The sequence below is a fragment of the Magallana gigas genome, chromosome 1 (genome assembly GCF_963853765.1).
Source record: "Magallana gigas chromosome 1, xbMagGiga1.1, whole genome shotgun sequence".
In the NCBI taxonomy this organism is placed as follows: domain Eukaryota; kingdom Metazoa; phylum Mollusca; class Bivalvia; order Ostreida; family Ostreidae; genus Magallana; species Magallana gigas.
This window is the reverse complement of record NC_088853.1, coordinates 45,049,222-45,070,924: the sequence shown is the minus strand read 5'-3', so window position 1 is coordinate 45,070,924 and position 21,703 is coordinate 45,049,222. Positions and strand designations below refer to the sequence as shown.

The window sequence follows — 21,703 nt, the reverse complement described above, 5'->3', positions numbered from 1 at the left end:
CAAACACATGACAGCAATTCCTCTGGACATTGTGTTGTTTATTTGGTAAATAGTTTTTTTTTTTACAAAATGTAAGAAGGTGTAAATTGAGTAATCCCTAGCATGTCCACTTAATGGACCATCCATTGTATTGTGTGTAAATAGTTTACTTATCAGTCTTTGATATCCGGCCTAGTCCGAAATAGGCTTAATCAATTACGTAATCAAGTTTCATTTTTATTGTACTTTTTTTCTTTTTGCAAATGACCCACGGCTATGTACAGCTGCGCTGAGTTATGTCAATTAAACGGATAAACTGTACGGGTCACGTGATTTATCACTAATAGGTTTTTTCTTAAAATGGTCAATTTTCACACTTTTGATATTTCCGATCATCTAATACTGAATTTTGATTGGTCAATGACCTGCAATCCAAGCGCGTGGGGACGTCGCTGGAAATTTGGCCTAACTCGGTCACTTCCATGCGACGCTCCATTCAATAAACTTGTATTCATATTTTATCATCATTTTTCTTATTTGGATTGCAGCCACGACAGATTGTGTTCAACATATAACAACGTCAGTAGAGCTGACACCAATAAGAAATTACATCAGCGAGTTAAATTTAGTTCATCACAGCAAGCGAGTGTTCAAATTAAAGTTAAATTTCCCCAAATTTATAGTGAATTCAGATCACGTTATTAAGGACAAAAAGCAAGACGTGACACTAGTTATCTAAAAGAGGGAGATAAATTATCCTGCACCCTTAAAATATCTCGTTCTTGAAGATCATGAGAGTAAGACACAATGTAAAAAGATTGATTGATTGTTAAGGTTGAGGGTTTTTCCCCAGGTCTTTTCGATTTTTGATAGCTGATCGATCCTAGAATTCAAGATACAATACATGTATATTACGATGAATCTATTTATTCAAATATTTATCTTACTTACATACGTACACAATATCTATACAATGCTTCAAGCTTTTTTTCATTTTTTTTCAATATGAGAAATTAGGCATGCATTAGCCTTCTTTTTTTGGTTTGCCCTTTCAGCACTCAACATTGCGGCCATTTTTCTTTTTTATCAAAACTGTTATAACTAAAACGTGCATTAAGACAAAAAGATATTTGTACATAATTAACCCAAATTTAAATGTGTGTACTTTATCGCATTTTTACGGAGCAGGGAGTAATTCTGGTGATGGATATCTTCGAAGAATAAGAAGAAAGTGTAAATAATAAATGTTTGTGTTTACATATTTTAAGCAAAGGCACGCCCTAATTCTAATGGTTTCTTTGGTGAATGTGGTCATACATATTCTTGATTAAATACCAGTTTCTAAAACTCTATTACATCAATGCCAGTGTTTGCAATTTCTACGAAATTAATTTTTATGAATAAGAACAAATCTATTTATATGTCAAAGAATTAAAGAGATAATATTTAACAGTTTTCATATGATAACTATCTTATATAATTTTCAATTTTGACTTTTCTTTGATAACATTTTGTCTGCTTCGGTAGGTATGATAAGTCAAACTCCCCCTAAAAAACCACTACCAAAAATACGAAAGAAAGAATTGAAACATCAAAAACAGAACATGCAGTTGTTTAATCGATGGCCCAAAATCTTTCGATTTTAGGTTTAGGTGGTCGAATTATTTAGGATTTAGATAAGCGACCCATGCAGTGTATATATATAAATATATTTGATCACAACTAGATCATGATAGCCTTTGCATAGTTCAGAAAGGTCACCATCGTAAAGTCTCGTACAAAGTCTCGTGTGCAAAGTTAACAGCAAGACCTTTATAGGTACATGGAGCAGGTGTACTTTTACTATTAAGCAGAATATCAGCACAACATTCCTTCTGTGTTGACAGCACGATTTCTTATGTCGAGGTGAAGGCTGTTCTCGGAATGAGTTCCGTTGCCCGATAAACTATTTTAATAAGATTCCTGGAAGGACGCGAGTGATTTGATACTGTTGAAGAACATACAAAAAACTGTTCACAAGAAACCCCACCAAAAATTATCAATCACCAAGGAAAGTTCAAGCTGAAAAAAAAACTTTTATTAAAATCTATGCTGAATAAAACGAAAACTATTTTTTTTTTATTGAATACACTTGGTTATTTAAGTTACAAAAAAAAAACCCCGACGCCAAACTCCATCCCACCCTAATATAAACCAAGCAATCTAAAATTGTGTTTAAATCTTGACTGAATACACTTTAAAATTTAATTTGTGTATTGTGTAATAAAGATAAATTACTGCACAAAAACGAAAAATGGTCCTTATTAGTTTTAACTAAATATTTTTCAAAATCTGTTCTTATTCGATTAAAAGAAAAAAAATAATTGTGTATGTTAACATTTCGTGAACAATATTATTAAAGCTAATTGCACACATGGACTTTAATCAAGAACGGAATCAGATGTAGAAAATATACTTTATCCTAAATAGGCTTTGGACTAAGTCTAAACGTGTTTATTGCTCCCTTTTATAGAACGACGCACTACATAGTAGCTTATAGTGACATTGAATGGTTAACTGAAATAACACTCATTTTTGAGAGTAGGTACATGTATTGGAATAGTCTAAAAATGTCTCATTTGACGTCACCATTGAAATACGCATGTGGCCGCGTCTTTTTTAATTGTATTTGTATTAAATGTTTTAACCTGTAGTTAAATGTATATTGTACCTAATAACGTTTTAAAGATATTTTAATCTTTTTAATTTTGTTATAGGAGGTCGATTCTTCAATCTTCCTGTAAGATATTTCTGGTCGTGAGAATTCCAATATACACAAGAGACCGCGCGTTCGATCGAGTAAATCCCATAGTTCTCCGGGTCCATCGCTTAATCCAGATTTCTGAATTAATTATTCAGCTACAAGTGGGGCTATTTATGGAAATAGTGTACTATAGATCAAAGCCGATATCATTGTCAATTGCTATGGCTTATCCTGTCTAGATAGATATCCAGAGGAAAATTGTAAGGTTATATCCGGAACCCCCCGCGATGTTCTAATGGAAAAGAGAAGTACCGAATGTACTTTGATTGCGCCCTTAAGCTGCCACAAGTATTGATTTCTCTTCCCTCCTTCCTACAGTTATTCAATTTACTGTTGTAATTTACTATGACTTATTTGATAACAGAACAAATTATTCATATATGTGCAATATGAAAGTCTTCAACTGGAGTGTGGGCTCATCCCATTGTATTTATTGCATAATTATTTATGGATATTTTTTTTTCTACCAAAACATTTAGTTCCGCCGAATCGACACTGCTGTCATAAATAATGTTTTGAACATAGATACATTTATTATCTTGGGATTTGAATGGTCGACGAGTTCCCATTAACACGAAAAAATAAGAAAAGAAGAAATGTAGGACGCAATATAAAAGACCAAGGCAAGCTATCAATACTATCACCCATTCATAAAAGGTTCTCAATGAAAGATGTTGATTATACAAAGAACACTCTACTATAGCAAGTCTATGAATATTCATGATGGATTTATTCATTATTGATATAATCGGCCTTCTGGGGAATGAACGATATCCTGTGCTTTTAGACTTTTGCAGCACTTTACACTGTGTGACTTCGATTCACAGAAAACTTTCCTGTGATGCTGTTCCCGAAATCGATGGACTTACGTACACAAGATGACTTGACAGATTTCTTTACTTCCTCTATCTATCTATCTATCTATCTATCTATCTATCTATCTATCTATCTATCTATCTATGTATCTATCTTTCTATCTATCTATCTATCTATCTATCTATCTATCTATCTATCTATCTATCTATCTATCTATCTATCTATCTATCTATCTATCTATCTATCTATCTATCTATCATATATCATATATCTATCTATCTTTCATCAATTAATCAATCCTACAAGAATTTAAATTTGTCTTATTTTTAAATGTTGCAGAATACCGCTATTTTGACCTTACATCTGCACGAACTCTGCTGTACATCTTTTCCCGTGTTACATGTGGTACATAATTTTCACAAATTATTGCTAGAACGTTGAAGTGTAGCAATTGGTCATCCTTAGTCACTAGTAGCATAGGCGTCGGAAAGATGGAAATACTGAGATGTTGGAGTCATAGGTATACAAACCCCCCTCCGCGCACGGATTAGGAATTTCATGATTCTGGTAGGTAAGAATTTTTTTGGAACTAAGGCATTTTCATGATTGTGGGAATTTTTTTTTTGCTTGTCAAGGTTTCTGAGGATTAGTCTAGCCCCCCCCCCCCCAACTTTCAATTTGCTTCCGAGCTTCCGACGCCACTGAGAAGTCAACTTTTGTGAGTATTTGGGTGAGTTATAAAACAAATGAAGTGTTCGCGTTGCACTATTTCTCTTCACAAAAGCTTAGAGACTGATATGAAGAAAATCATTGAAATCATGGTGAATGGTCACGGTTGTTTTAAACCAGTTATATTAGCCTCCTTGTAGAGTTTTAAGCTCCAAGCTTCAACACTTGTTGGAAAAGTTTTATAATTCAACCCTTCCAATTATTACATTACGCATATCACATTTTTTTTTTTTACTTTCCCGATATTTTACACTGCTTAAAAAAACAGAAAAAAAAGAATTTAACAAATTAATTATTTAATTCCTAAAATATTCTTTAAGGAGAATTTTTTTTACAGAAATATGACGTCGCAGGGAAGATGACAAGACAAGCACTCCTCGTCTTACAATGTTCGTGACGTCACAAAAGTCTGCCATATTTTTTGCGTTCTTTTCTGTTCTTAATTGGACACGAATCGAAGAAACAATTCTTAATATGATCGGAACAAATGTCTTTTCTAATGGATGAAATAATAAATAGGCTATTTTTTATCAAACACATTACCAGATCGTATCACTGTTAACTATATTAATGACTAAAACTCAGAACGAAAATGACAAGCGTTTCCGGTGCTTTTCCAGTCGAAACCTCTGATCAAAACGCACCGTGTTATATGCTAGGGAAATCAAAAAAAAATTATTACTGTGTATTTTTAGAATACATTTAAATGTCGAAGAAACAAAATCTTTGGCATATAAATTGATTTCGACACGTCTGCAATGAGTAAGAACTCCCAACAAAATTAGGTGCTTCGTCAAATTTGAGAAATTTGTTCGTACTATACAGACATAATAACCTTTTGATAATGAGCACGGTCACGAAATGTTAAGTTCATCGCATGAAAAAAAGGCAACATTTTCTAATGCCATCGAAAAGCGCATGCAAAGGGCGAAAGTTGTTTATTGGCAAACTGTTAAGTACATTGTACTCCTCCTAATGCAGAAAGTCTTCTGAATTAACTTCTTTAACTTTTAAGTAAGATTAAAAGCGTAATTAACTCCCAATGCCAAGAATCAAAATGTCTGCTACGGAAGTTTTATTGTCTTGAATAAAATGTACCGAAAACGAAAAAGGAATAAGAATTAATCAAAATGGTACCTTATCCAAATAAAGAATTCCAAAAAACTCTGACGTGTAATTTAGATTAAAACCATATTTTATTGTACAAATGAAAATAGATACAGTCAAACTTATAAACTTATATACATTCGTTATCTCGAACTAGATGGGACTGTTTAAAAAACTCGATATACATGTATCCGAGTATTCATGATATCGAGGGTAAAATAGTTAAAAAAATAAATGGTTGGGACCTATAAATCACTTCAACATATCCATTGTATTCTAGACATCAGTGTTCGAGATATCAAAGTTTAACTATACCTGTATGGCAACGCATGGTTACTTCGTTTTACCTGTATAGTGTCCATATATGGGTAAATTGGCGATTAATGGGTCACCGGTTCGAAACCTGCCGGATGGACCATAGAAACTGCTCTTGTTTATATTTTGATTTTCGCGGTCGAAAAACAGTTTGAATGAAAGTGTTGAAAAAGTGACAGATTGGCATGAAGAAAAGATAGATATTCAAGAAGTATTTTGACAACATACGGTATATAAGTATGCTTTTATAGCGTAATACCTTACAATACAGTAAGAAATAATTATATTGTTCAAAGTTCATTATTGGTAAGGTTTCTTTCACCTTTTTCACTGTTTTGTTACCTAAACAATTTAAAAAGTTATGCAATTCTCTAAAAAAAAAAAATTAAGAATACCAACGGAGAGAAGAATTATGTTTGTTTGTAATATAAAGGATTGAAAATATAGGATTGAGTACAATATAGGATTGAATATATAGGATTGAGTACAATATAGGATTGAATATATAGGATTGAATATATAGGATTGAGTACAATATAGGATTGAATAGGATAAATCATTTAATTAAAGCATGAAAAAATTACAATGGATGAAGTAATGAGGAAGTATGGATGAAGTAATAACAGAAGGTCGAGAAAAACGTCAGAGAATGTTGTTTGATGTAGGTTCTGAAATATATATATATACAACATCATCCGACATTCAGCGATACTGTTGTTCACGCCGCAGAATTTGATCGCAGGTAAGGACAAAATATCGTACAAATCCAATGCCAGCTTGACAAAAGCCTAAAATACCACAGGAGTAAAGTGAGCAGAGAGCGAGGGGAGAGAAAGAAAGAGGGGAGAAAACCAAACTTCGAGTTGTTTATGAAATAGATACGAATGACAATGACTGCGCAGAACATTATACACGGCGAGGAATTTAAAACTGGGCACGATTCGTTGCGTTGTTATCACCGCTGAGGTCCTACTTCCTATGTAGTGTAACATGTACTTTAATATTCCTTTAATTGCTATCCCAAAAATGATACAGTAAATTTTTGTCTAACTTTTTTTCTCTCATTTTTTTAAAGATGGTGCAAGGTTCTGTAATTTTGTTGATAAGGACATTGCAATATCAAGGACAAATTTTTCCAACTTTGCAAAGTGTAAATACTGTCAGAATAGTAAAATAATCATTTATTTATTGTACTATTATACCGACACGGGTAATTAAATGCATGCACGTGATTTTTAATGCAATGCATCTAATATCGCGTGAACGTTTTAAAAAACTTTTTTTCTTTATCAAACCGGTAATTGCTCAAACGAATATCATTTATTTAAAGCTATACACGTTATAGTAATTTTCACTTCAATTGACCGACAAATTTTAAATTAGAAATTTTGATGCATGGCAATGTCTCCAAAAAGCTTTGGATTAAATAGTATGCGCGTGAATGCTCATTCAAATCAATTTATGAATAATTAAAGAAGAAAATCTTTGTAGATTAACACCATATTGATGTTACCTTCTACTTACCTTTTCTTACCCTTTTTTTTTACCCATCCTTACATTTGACCAATATATCTGATCCATCTACTCTGCATTTTGGTCAGAGTATATTCAACACGTTCGATTATGGAGGGGGGGGGGTAGTTCTTGTTTGACCCGGTCAGCAACCAATGATACCAATTTCTGACCCATGTACCTATATGATATTGTATATTTCTATAAATATATATAATACACGTGCACCAGACCCAGGGTGCCAACTATGACGTCGACAGAAAAAAATGCTATATAATGAAAATATCGAATCTCATTTCACGATTCTGTGTACAGTGTAATACAGTATATTTTATTGCTTTGAAAGATAACATCTTTTACGGAGCGGTAATCAAGCTGGAAAATGCATGTAATACACAGCTTAACTTACACAAGTATATTATATAAATGACAAAAAGGAGATAATCAGATGCGGTAAGCCTATAGGCCTTGTTTGTGACATTTTGGCGGTTTCCTGTGTGGTTTTGACGATTGAATGAAGAGCTCGGCGGCAGTGAAAGGACGTAGATTTCCTGCCGTCAAAATTAAAACGTACTTAAAAATCCATATATTCATTCAGCAATTTTTCAGAAGTGTAATTATGTTTATATAGATTCAAGTGGTTATTAAGCGTAATTTGCTACCTTAATGGGTTCTTGGAAATTTCAGCCAGGAATCTTAATGATCATGATGTCATTAAGAGATATATAGTTCAAGTTAAAATAGGTGTAACATACAGAATGCTCGCGGTTTCACTGAGGTTTGTAAACATGGAAATATTCTAATTTTAAGATTGTTAATTATATGTCTATAAAAATATTTCACCATCCTCTCAAGAAAATAATATTTGCAACAACAACAAAAAAACCTGGCTATGGCACTTTTCTAAAATATGGTTTTGAATTTTTGTACCAAGAATAAATTAAAATTATATGCAGTATATTATTGTATCTTTCTACGCTTTACATTTTTTTCATCGACAGCGCCATTGTTAATTAACATATTCAATTTGAAATAAATTCGACAAACAAGATAATGGTTTAGTACATCATATAATAAAAGGGACAGGTATAAGAATTAATATTTCGGCAGACTATGGTCAACAAATTACCTAGCATTTATCATAATTTTTTTTAGATATCATATCTAAAAAAAATTATAGCTATAAACAACCATTTGGTAAAGAAAAAATGAAATTAATTTTTTTTTTTAAATATATACAAAGCTCTTTTTCTCCAGGAGATTAATATGATCATAATGGCCATGACTATTCAGTGCAATGAGACCTTGAAGCATTCTTTTATATTTCGATTTACATTACGCGTCTAATAAGTTGAACATTGAAATGTAAAGTGTGTTTAGTTTTTACTGACACTTCACAAAAATGACGAAAACATTTTCTTCTTGGCTGAAGGAATATTGTTCACTTTGAGATCTCTACTACATGTATTTAGTAAAAAGAAAGACAATTCAAAGAAATCTATTCAAATGCATAGGATTATTTAACTGCATAGTTTCCCTTTCTCCACAAATAAAAATGACTAAAGTATTTATTGATCCATATGCAGTAGAGTCGGATTGGAAATAGAAATGAATTATCTCCCTTTGCAATTTAGAACCTGTTAACAAGAGCTTGGACTTTGGGTAGATGTGTAAAACAGTAATGTGACGTACGTAAGCCTGTCTATTTGATTGCTGGCCACTCAGCCATGGCTCTTTGAATTCAACAAGATTTGTCTGGCATTTGAGCTAAGACTACGCAATCGGTGCATATTTCGCTTGAAACCGCGTCATTTTTTAAAACTTGTTTTGGCGCAATAAATAGATAGCTACGTCCTACTGAAAGTCCAAGGTTTTGTTAAAATGGTTTTAGAACCCTACTGTATTGAGAGTTCAAAAAATAATGTCAACGAAGCATGTATTTACATGTGCCTAGATCTTAGTTATTTTATCCTGATTTTTGTGAAGACTCATGGATATTGTATACATTATCATCTATGAGTATTGGACCACGATTCTTTTTCATTTAAATTACATTAAAATTAATCATAAGGACAATATATACTGAATAAAAAAATTTATGACGTAAAAACAACATGATCATTATGGCTATTAACTTCATTTTTTATTTTTGCTATATGCCATATTCTACGAATACTTTAAAAAATGAATTTTAAACATCTGTCAATTTTCTCAAGTGAAAAATTTAAATAATTTAATAGTGAAAACAGATATTTTTTTATTATTTTAATTTTAAAGATAATTGCTTTCCGTAGAAAAAAAAATTGAGCATCCAAATGATCTCATGAAATATTTAGAATACTAGTAGTTGAATCAGTTGGTATGTCGTACATTGTGTGTGTTGGAGTTTCATTTAATTTCATTTTATTTTATTTTACGTCAAACGGTGGGTCATTTTAAAGGCACATAAGTACATTTACTACGTGTCAATATCAGTCAATTTTTATTCCAGAAAAAAGCTTTAAGTCGCTTGTTTTAGTAACAGATAATATTTATAGTTGACAGCTACAACATATGAAAAGAAAGAGTTTCATTCAAATGAAGGCACCGTAAAATTAATTAAATCTGAAAATCTAAATAAGCACTGTAAATTCACTCTGAAAAATCCCGGAAAACTATGAAATTTTTAGATCCATTGATTTTGATCAATATTTAATTAAGTTTTGCTGTTATTGCGCAGAAAGATAAGGATTTTTAATTAGTAATTTTTTACTATAATCAATATTTAAAGTAAAACAAGTATTGAGGTTCTTATCATTACGGTACCTTAATTAGAAATTGATTTTTAAACTCTTGAAATATGAAATGCTTTTTTTAGGAGGTTGGCGCCTGAAGTACTAGTAATGTCAATCAGCCAAATACATCTTGGATATAAAAATCACCCCTGCGAATGTTATTGTCATTTAAATTTTAGACCACGTGGTTATATTTGACCCTTTCAGTTTCGCAGTAAAAATCGTGCCTCGTGTTTGTAGTCTATTTCATAGAATCTAGGTACTTGTAGTCAAATATCAAACCTAGAGGTATATTGATTTTAAACTTTATCTTCATTAATTGGTGGATAAAATGTGTTCAAGAAATAAATGTGACAATACAAAAAAAATAGTTTTTTTTCTGCTGTTGCAACAACTTACATGATTACAAGAGACACCCCTAAGGGTTTATTTTCGATCCGCGCCTGACCTAGTAATAGCATCAATAGTGAAACAGACTATTTACTTTATGCAGAATGTTTCTTGAAAATGGCTCGATATACTAAGTTTTATGCAAAACAGACACTCATTATTTTTTTTAAAAACATGGTATTGCACACAACAAGCATCAAACATGGCTTTGATTTTATTAAGCAACCCAATGTTTATATTTTTAACCACTCTACACGTGGTTCAACACGAACGATAACTCTGTTCGGAATATCATCGTTTAATTTAAATAACCACTAGGTAGTGAAACAAAACATACATCTTAGACGATTTTCATGTTTTAACATAAATCAAAGCAGGATATGCTATGAAAAAGGACCAATACTTACATATTTTGAGAATATTATCCGAACATATATACTTCCGCTCGAAATTTCACAGGAACTGAACAATTCTCGGTGAAGTCTCATGAACTTTCATCCGAGCACCTCTGGATTTATTATATACTTAGAAACGATAAAGAAAACATTCCGAACACATTCGCAGGGGTGAAAATGGGGGACTTAAGATGTTCATTTATTTTATTTGTGACTTATGTCATAGGCCATTTTTTTTGGAAATGTGGGGTCCCAACCAGAAATAATAATTTTCCTGAAATTATTGCTTAAATTTGCCATGAAAATTGATTATTTGAAGAAATCAAACAAACATTTTCAGTTTAAACTATTATTTAGCTAAGATTTCATTAATACAGTATGAAGTTGAACACATGTAGTGACTATGAAAGTAAAATCCAACTCAAAGTTTGACAACAGCAAATGTAAAATTAATATTGTTACAAAATTTTGGAGATATCAAATTATAGTGCAAAATTTTAGGGGTTGTTATTGTCATTGTTGTTTTTTTTTTAAATTTAACCCTTTCACACACTTCTCAGATCTTTTGTTTCTTTTTAGTTAATCAAACAAAATTGTTTGGCAATTTCTCCTAGCTAATACTGAATCATAGGAAAGAAAATCTATCAATTTGCTTTGAATAACCATTAAGGAACGAGCATTTGTCTGGTATCTAATTTTCACCCAATGAAATATCGTATTTAAGTAAATTATTTTTCTCAACGTACGAGACATTTTCAATAAAAGGTGCGGTTCATTGTTGTTAATGAATACCTTACGACAGACAGCCCCTACGGACAGAAATGAAGGTCAGACGCGACCTATCTTCCATTTTTTTTCTTTTTTTTCCTATCTCCACAAAGTGAAGATTTCCAATTAGTAATTTTATAATTATATTTTCATGTTATACGATTCTTTTTTTATTTAGGTTGAAAGTGTTCAATTGAAAATGTATATTAATATGGCTTTATTTATAAGCATTCAAATGCATTTTGCATGCTATTGTAAGAAAAATTCGAAATATTCTAGCTATGAAAAGAGCCTGGTAATGAACCCTGAATTTTTTGGGAATAAACAGGTCTAAATTATTAATAAATAATGAATAAAATATCAAGGAAAATAATATAAAATTGAGGAACGTCTCGTGTGTCATTTAAGCAGGATTGTGCAATGAAAAAGAGAAGAGTGAGCTTGCTTGTTTTAGGGACTATTTTCAGTGCAATAAGTTGAGACAACAACTCTATGCAGCTTAACACTGATATATTTATTGAACCAATTTATCACTTGATATGAAATGTTTGACGGCTTCATTTGTCTGCTGGGGCTTTGTTTCCGATCTTTTTCTTGAAATAAACCTTACTGAATTTCCTTACTCAAATACTGAGGACAGTAGCTGAATTTTTTTCTCTCGATATTTTTAAGATATAGAATACGGAGTGACACTGTTTAATTCTGCCTGATGTTTCTACAATAAACGTTCACCCTATAGTATATATTACTATAGTAATATCAAAGGCTAAACTATTATTACATAAACAAGTTTCTGCGCTGTATAACACTGATTTTATTATAAAAAAAACAAGTAAGTATATTCCGGTACAAACAATAATAGCATTTTAGAATTCATAGTTTATCTTTTTTAAACACTTGTACCAATCATGGCCCTTAAAAAACACAAATTTTTTCTTTTAAACTTCGAGACTTCAAAAAAGAAAATTTTCCTCTTAACTTTAAAAATAAAACAGAGCAGAAAGAACACCAGAATAATGGTTCCTGTGTTACTTGCTGTTGCTAACACAACTAGCCCTATCACAAATTAATGGATTTCTTTTTCAGGATGTAAAATGTTAAAATAAATGCAAAATCGTTAACAAATTTTTGGTTTTGTGTGGTATATATTTTTGAAATTCATATTATCGTCTGGAATTTTTTTAAGTGATATGTACATGTACATGGACACACCACACGATTTGTCGATCTTGAAGTCAAAGATTTAAAAGGGGCAAGATTTCAGTCTTTCCGTTAATCCTACCATTGTCATTTAATAAAGGATAAGTTATAATAGCTTAGTGGAGCAAATGGCCATTGCTGTTGCCTTGCATTTTGGCTACTATGACGTGCCTCTGACGTAGCAATCAAAGAGTTTTCCGAACTATAATAGACCATTTTGAATCTAGGTCATAGGTCATGAACTCTACCAACCTTTCTGGGCGATTTGCAAACTTAAGATTTTACATTACTGTTCAGCAACGTTTTATCTATGATTTTGCGTGTATCCCCCGAAAATAAAACACATCAGTGAATGGAAAGTAATGGAGGTAAATTAACATATTTTCATATGTAAATATTTTCATTGCACGCTACACGTGTAGTGGATTACACGTGTATCGTGCAATGAAAATATTTCCATCTAGCCTTCAATGTAAATAAAACAAGCAGTACTGTAGATGATCTCTCTGAAATTATATTTTTTATGGTGCAGCCCATTCAATGGCAGAGTGATGCTCGTTTATAATAAGTCCTACCCATTGAATTCCTTGAGAGCAAGACAGTTTACTGAAGGAGAAGTGTACTAATTACATTTTGTATGTCCATGGAGACTCTGTTAGCTGCTTTGATATATCTGATCCCAAGGCTGATCTCCTGATCAACGACGTAACACGTCTGGGCTCGATTATTTTCCATCTTTGCAATTGGCCTGAGTCAAATTAATATTAATTACTTTCGGGTTTTATTTTTTTTTTTTGGTTTTGTAATTGAAAATTCAATTAAAAACGATTTTACAATTATTGATATCGGCTTTCTGCAAAAAAAAAAATGGAAGACTTTTAACCCTTGATTGTACTGGTGTCTTTTATTAATTTTCAATCTAAAGTTGAAAATGATTACATGACAAACATTATGTAATCATTTTCAACTTTAGATTGAAAATTAATAAAAGACACTGGTATGGGATGCTCATCGCAAAAGAAAGACATACACATGTTATCATGAACTAACTGAATTAGTATGTCCATGAGCATACACCTACTTTGGATTTTAGGAAATTTCAAATTTTTTTTATTGAACATGCAAAAAACTTTTTAACAGAAAAATAAAAACAAATTTCATGCACAGTGATCATTGATTTAAAAAAAAATCTTAATCAATCAGAGAACACCATTTAATTCCATTTGAAAAAGACAACCACTCATATGACTTTTGTTTTAAGTGACAAATGTTTGTGAATTTAGGATAAAAATCAACATTTTGGGGAGGGATTTTACGTTTTCATAATTACCCTTCTGGTATTTCTTTTCCAGTGAAAAAATCTTACCAATGAACAATATATTTTTGCCTTACTTATTTGATTGTTTTCGCTATACATTCATTTTGTCTACTACATGTAGATGCTGAGATGTGCACATTCAATTCTTAAAATTCTTATTGCATTATTTTCATATCACCTCACTCACCCCGCAACTGAACCCAAGGGTCGAAAATTATAAAATTATCGGCGCATATCATTCATCAATAGTGTAAAGTGAACTCTGCTAGATTCCTGGGAGTAGATCTAGAAAAAAGTTTGTAAAGATTAAAACTCAGTTTTACTACATGGCCAATCCTAAACAAAAACAAAAACATGAAGTTGTTAAAACTGTAAAAGAGCTTAAAACCCCTGTTTATTGGGTTTTTTATACATTCGTTTTTTATGCAACATGCCCATGAGTTGTCACAAAACAACAATACGGTTTTGCTATATCACAACTTAACACAACTTTCCGTCTCTATGACATATAACAACGGTTTCGTTTTATTAGCACGGAGGCGAGCTGAGCGTCAGTACGTTATAAAAAGTTGTCTCGTTAGCGCGACAGTGTAAATCGTGAAGGTACAATAGCGTAACGCCATATTGTGCGAAGTTGTGTTATATGTAGACCAACTATGAATGAAATTGCAACATCGTGTTGCGTTAGCACTCATGCGTGTTGCATGAAAATCGTAGTTCAACGGAGCGTTGCGCGAAGTTTCGTAAAGCGTTACTGCGTGTTTTTGTAGAGTTGTGTAAACGAAACTTACGGCGCGCTGTAAGAAACCGCAACGACAATAAATATTCTCGACGATAAATCCATAACATGTTATTGAGCTTTTGGTAAATGGCCCTAAACAGACAACATAATGAAGGGAACACCATTTTGGGCGGCTTAAATCTCAATAATCATGTCTCACGTACATATGAGACCGATCACCACAGTAAGCATTGCGCGTCAGCCGGCGTAATTGAGTTTCGCTTCACTCGTTTCTTACCACCAGATTCTAATTCGTTGTAAATGAATAATATTTTCCGTCTCCATTTATTTGGTGTAATTTATTGGTCAGAGGCCGATATCTTCCTGATTTTGGTATACTTGGGCAAAGTGAATCGATATAAATGGACTTTTCTCAACATTTTCAGGGCGGGGGCGCGCGGCGCGACGGACTGTTGATGGTGGGAGAGATTGTGTTTTCTGTTCTGAAATGTTATGGATAACATTAAATGTACAATTCAATCGCTTCATATTTGTACCGCTTATTGAATTAGTCTTTCCATGATCATTGTGATTTCTTTCCAAGTTAACTTGCTTTAAGCAATTTATACCCTCCAGATATTTTGAAGCGCTTGTTACTTATCTATGATATATACAATTAAAGTTAAACCTACAATTATCAAAAGCGTTAAAGAACTCATACTGTATTCAATTGTTTACTCCATAAAACATAAAATATCAGACCCAAAATCAATGCAGTTTAGGAAGATATTGAAGAAAAGGTTTTTGCTTCATTTAAATTGACATGAAAAAAAAACCTCTACATCGTTCGAAATTAAATAAAAGCCTCTGAGTATATCATAATACTTCGTTTAAATGGTATTATTTCACGCAAGACAATGGAAAATCAACACCGGTTAGGCTAATACTGCATCGAATATCGCGTGCAGCACAATACTTCCATTTTAGTTTCAGGTTTCTAGTTCTTTAATCAAAGGACTGAAAATTACTAATGGAAGATAATGTTGGTTTCGTATGATAAGGGTTAGTCATTTATTCAAGGCAATATATTTCTTTGATGAATTATTCTCTATCTGTAAAGTCGACTGTCCATGTCTGTCCGTCCGTCTGTCTGTTTAAACATCAAAACATTTCTACTTTTTACAATAAAAACCACTCAAGGTCAAAATGTTCCAATTCAAAAGCTACTTTCAGGCACATAGCAGGGGGGGGGGGGGGGGGAGGGGGGGGGGGGGGGCAGACTCATCCAAACAATCTTGACAAGCAAAAAAAATAAGGGTGGGGGTACTTTTCAAAATCCAGAAAATCTTAATCCGTGGGAGGTCCCCATAAACGTGAGGGGGGAACTCCATGTTAATTCAATTTTATGTAATACTATGTAAATTTCAGAAAAAAGTGGGGTACATGAATGCCCCCCCCCCCCTTGCCCCTCCTGATGCTACATGCCTGACTTAATAACGTTCCGTTCAATCATGCAGATGCAGCACCGTCATTTAAAGATTATGACAGAGTTAGCCGGCGGGGGCCAGGGTCACTCCGCCATGTAATTACTTGATCATATTGTGATCGTACAAATTATAAAATCATTTTATCCGCTTCGTCAGTCCGGGAAATGAACAGAGGTCTCTTCATAACAACATTAATAATTGATGCACGCCATGTTTCTAACGAGCTTTCACAAACGTAAATCGATTAAACATGTGCGAACAAATCACTCGGCCTGGATGATCACATTGAACAATTAGTAGTTGACATTTGTGATGTAAGGCTTCCGATATGTATTGAAGAGGATCAATTTAAGACTTGATGTCAAATGCATACTGTCTTATTTGCCATCAAAAGATTATTAAACTCTTAGACTAGCTCTAAACCATCCTCAGAACAATATAAGCTGTTAGGTTTTTTTTTTAATTTAGTTTTTCCCTGCAAATACATTATCCCGTTATGATAATTCTGCATGTTTCGTAAACCCCAATAGTTTAAAAGGTTGAAAAATAAATCAATTTACCCCCCCCCCCCGGAAAATTTTTTTTGTACTATGGAATACACTGCAGAGCAATTTTTGTACAGTACGACAATAAGTAGTTTTTCTTCGATTAGGGTTTCTAAATAGCTTTTCAAATAACATAATTATCACTAACAGAAATTTAGGAGCCTTGATCTTGTCATTTCACAATTTAAAAAAATGACATAAAAATTGCAGCTCTTATTGCTTTTAGTTATAAAAAAAATTTAAACGCCTAAATTGCAATACATTTTCTCTTTTTTAAATTGATCATGGAATCTGGAATACCAAACCCATTAGACGGTCGTTTCCTACATTAAAACTGTACTTTTCTGCACTTTAAACTAATGACGTGTTGAAATAACAGATGTTGTAAAATAGAAATAATTCATATCCAAATTATCTTCCAACAGTAATTTACGAAAAACTGTTTTAAATAGCTCGAATTTCATCAATTTTTTATTTGACATTCTCTCAAGTTTTCGATGCATACATTTTCTCTCATATGAATGCACCGCTGAAACAAACCCAGTAACATTTCCATTTTTAAAAGTATTAATTTTTAACAAACAACCCCCAACCAACCAACCTACCCCCGCCCCCCGAAAAAAATGTATCATACCTTCACTATGAAGAAAAAAACCCCGTACCAGTAACGTGTTTCGTGTTAACATTTCTAATATATAATAAACTGTACTTCATTTCAAAGCTTTAATTTTAGAATACGTTTAATCTGCTAAATATCTGTTTCGTATAAATCTGATCAGCATCTGTCAAATACTACATGAGTTTTACATCAGTAACAATGTTTAAAATTAATTTGATGATGTTCAATTATTTGATGTCTGTATAGCTCACAACTGATGACAAATTTAAATGGAAGAAAAACTATTAGTGTTGATTTTCATAGAAAAAATAATACATGTTTAAATACATTAATTAAAAGAATGATTAGAACGTCTCCTCTGGCCACAACTTATTCAAGTCTTACCAGACAGACGAAGCAAAGTAAGTCGTTCTGAGAAAATTCCACGTATTAGAAATGAATAAGATACGTATTTCGGTTCTATCGACATTACAGTTACATTGAAATCACAATCTTACTCGTAGAATGTTTAATTATTTACCACAAATCGACATAAACACTTTGAATTCAACATGACATATATATATAAAACAATCGTTAGATGTATCTCTAATCCTGCGTTAATAGTTCTATCAAAGAGACATCGACTTTGGTTTAGAACTGCTTCGGGCATCCTAAGGTCCGCAGTTAATGTGAGATTCAAGCAGAAATTATCATGAAAGATTGATCTTAATCCAGGCAGTTGGGATATCTCTTTCCAATAACCAATGGAATAGTGATTGACATACTAGTAGTCCTAAAGGCACAACACAAATAATGGTGCATGCGCGGATCTAGAGGGGGGTCGGGGGGGGGGGTCCCGACCCCCCCTGGAAAATGAAAATTTATTAAATTTACATAGTAAAATTATCGCGAAAATATGCCTCGGACCCCCCCTGGCAAACACAATTATCCTTCGGACCCCCCCTGGAAAAATTTTCTGGATCCGCGCATGCTGGTGTACAGTGTACGCATTAAATTACAGGAGACATACACGGTACCTTAAACTATCTTCGAAAACCAACGGATTTTAGATCCGCACTCAAATTGTCCTTAACAAAAATCTCGATTCTTTAAAATCACAATTTGTACATGACGTCAATAATTGTAAGGTACAATTTGTAATTTTAAAGAATTACACTTTTGTAAAGGACACTGTTCTATAGACCAGTTTGTGAGAGTTTGATTCGATCCAATCGATCCAACTAAAGGTCTGCAAGTTTGATCTAAATCTGAATTTGTAAGCTTGTGTATGTTCATATTATGAGTGGGTATGCAGACAGCACTGATTCAATTTTTTCCCATTTTGGGTCGTCTTTAAAAGAAACTTTTATAAAAGGCTGTCAATATTGTTAAAAAGAACCAACAATTTTACAATCTTATGTTATGTAGATTTCATTACAATAACAAACAGTGGAGAATATATACCAATAATAAATATGCATTTCCATTCAGGTCACACAAACTGTACATGTAAAATGTATTTCAAAACAAACACATTTTCACTACATTCACACAAAGCATGGAAAAGATAATTTATAAAACTTTCAATAATATGTCGATCCGATATAATAATTGAATAATAAAAATAGTTAAGGTGTTTCGTTTATATGAAAATAACTCGTGCATATTACACGTTCGTATTCATTTTTGGGCATACCATTCGTTTAAGGGTATACCGGAAGCGTCCATCGAAGAGCCCGTATATAACAGGGTTGACCACGTGATTAATGATGTAAATCCGGCGAATGATGAGAAACGTCACACTCTCGCCGTACGTCAGCGCACCCCAAAACTCGTGGTCCTGAGTCTCCATTATAATAAAAATCCATGGCGGAATATACGTCACTATAGCAACGAATGAGATGACTATGAACATGATTGTGTAACGATGCGCCGCGCAGCTGCTCTTGTTACTGTACAGGGAGTCTACATTCGATGCTTTTCGGTCTTTATTGAAAGAAGAGACACTTTGTTGTCGTAGTTTACTCAAAGATGGCGCACTTTGATTCCGACATTTGCCAAACGACGTGATGCTTTGGTTCCGTTGTTTGGCCAAAGCGGAAGTGCTCTGGTTTCTTCGACCTCCTAACGACACACTACTACTCTGCTTCCGGAGTTTTCGGGTCACTTCCTGGTTCTGGTCCCCTCCGGGTTTTTCAGGTCCGCCATTTTTTATGACCTTCTCACCCACTTCGTCTTCCGGAACACTGTCCTCGTAAACAGTCTCCAGCTCCTCTGTACACGGGTAGGTGCCCAGGCCCACCTGGTCAGACTCTAGAGTGAACACCGGGCCATCGTCGTCGCCCGCTGGGCAGTCCGGGGTCTCGTTCTCCCCGGGACATATCTCGCTGGTTTCGTCACCCAAATCCATCGACATCTCGTGAGATGTGTCTATACTCAAAGATTTTTTCGTGCCGCGTCTTGGCATGGTTTGTGTGCTGGCGTTACACACGAGAATCGACACTGGCTCCGGGGGTTTACTCTCATCTTTCACGACCGGTTTATTTTCGGTCTTTGATTGGTTGTCAGTTGAAACTTTTTCTTCTTCCACCTTCTCCTCTTTGTTAAACTCATCTGCACTATCTTTCGAGATGAAACTCTCGTCCTCAGACGGACAGTGAACCGCCGCGTTAGAGTTTTTAGAAATCGAAAAGTTACGTCTGTAGCTTTTCATGCTTTTGAAGCTATAGAAAACCCTCTTACCAACAAGAAAGTAAAGAAAGGTCATGATTCCAACCAGAATGCACTCTAACGTCAAGATGATGTAGTTGTAGACTGCTAAGTCCGAGTGCTTCCCCGTCCCTACGCTACACGTGACTCCCGTGATGTTGTCCTTGTTTATTGGGTGGTCCCCGTACAGGAGGATGACGGGGACAGACAACATGGCGGCGCAGAAGACGGTCGCCGCCACACAGCAGTACTTGTGGCACTCCGACATCTGCCAACCGAACGGCTGGCATATCTTCTGGTAACGCTGGATAGAGATCACGAAAAGAAGAAGGAGCGAGCTGATTATCGTGACGGAAGTGCTGAAAAATAAAAACTTACACAACACGCCGCTGGGAAACATAACCGGAAATAGGTTCTGCGCGAGCGAAAGCGAGGCTGAGGTCAGACACCCGGTTAAGTCCACGACGGCCAGCACTGGTATAAAAAAGCGGTCTTCTTTTTGTCCCCTCATTTTAAATCTGTACATCAAAATGACCAAAATATTTCCAAAAAGTCCGAACACCACATAGCAACACTGGAGAATAGTACTGGCGATATATTGTTTAGACAAGGAACTATTCCACTGTTTTAGAGATGTGTACGCCATAACTGCTATAGGTCAACAAGCTACCGTTTCCACTCGGGTTTGTCACAACTGTCGATTAAATTTCAACGGAGACTGGCAATCAATGCCGACAAGGGAACAAGATATACACATCGTTTCTGGAAGAAGCATTTGTCAAATAATAAAAATAAATCACACCGCCGGAATCACTGGTAACCGTATTAAAGGAACGCCTGCGATGCCTGACAATAATTTTGTTAGTTGTTTTTTCCATAGAAGCTGCAGAAGCAGACGTTTATTGTCCCTGGAATCGGGAAGAAGTGATCGATGACAGGTGCGGCCTCCAGTTGTCGGAGAAGACTCGCCGACTGAAGTCCCGATACCGCGAGACTCAGGCGTTAACTTGACGGCTCATCGCCATGGTAACCGAACTCTCACGCGCGAGAAATATCAATCCACGCGACCCTAATAATGATGAATGATTTTGACAAAAAAGTGAAGAAATCGCTGAAAGCAAACATCAATGAAAGTCAAAAGCAAACAAATTTTTGACACAGAGCGCAGCGGATCGATATATAAGTAATTTAAATCTGCAAGGTGAATCTTTTATATGTAAAGGCCCATTATACCCGAACTCTAAATATGAAGCTTTTTTTCTTCCTGTTTAATAGCAGACATGAATTCATGACAGGGGAAAATTCAACTTACGACTGAAAACTATGTAAATGACAGGTTTCGGAAATTAATTCCTCGCAGAGAGAGAGAGAGAGAGAGAGAGAGAGAGAGAGAGAGAGAGTAAAGAAAAATCAATCAAACATCATGAATTTATCGATAATTTACAGAAATATTTGCTCGTTGATACTATGGGGTATTACTCTCGTATTGAAAGTTTAAACAACTGAGCTTTGCTTAAGTAAAACTTAATTAAAA

At 34.0% G+C, this 21,703-nt stretch overlaps 1 protein-coding gene across 1 annotated transcript; it reads right to left on the bottom strand.

Annotated features, from left to right (window-relative positions):
• Window positions 1-18,300: 18,300 nt before the first annotated feature.
• Window positions 18,301-21,293, bottom strand: LOC136270518 (dopamine D2-like receptor). Its single transcript, XM_066068181.1, has one exon. The coding sequence runs from the start codon at window positions 20,813-20,815 to the stop codon at window positions 19,127-19,129; it is 1,689 nt and encodes a 562-aa protein (XP_065924253.1). The 5' UTR covers window positions 20,816-21,293; the 3' UTR covers window positions 18,301-19,126.
• Between the last annotated feature and the right edge of the window lie 410 nt (window positions 21,294-21,703).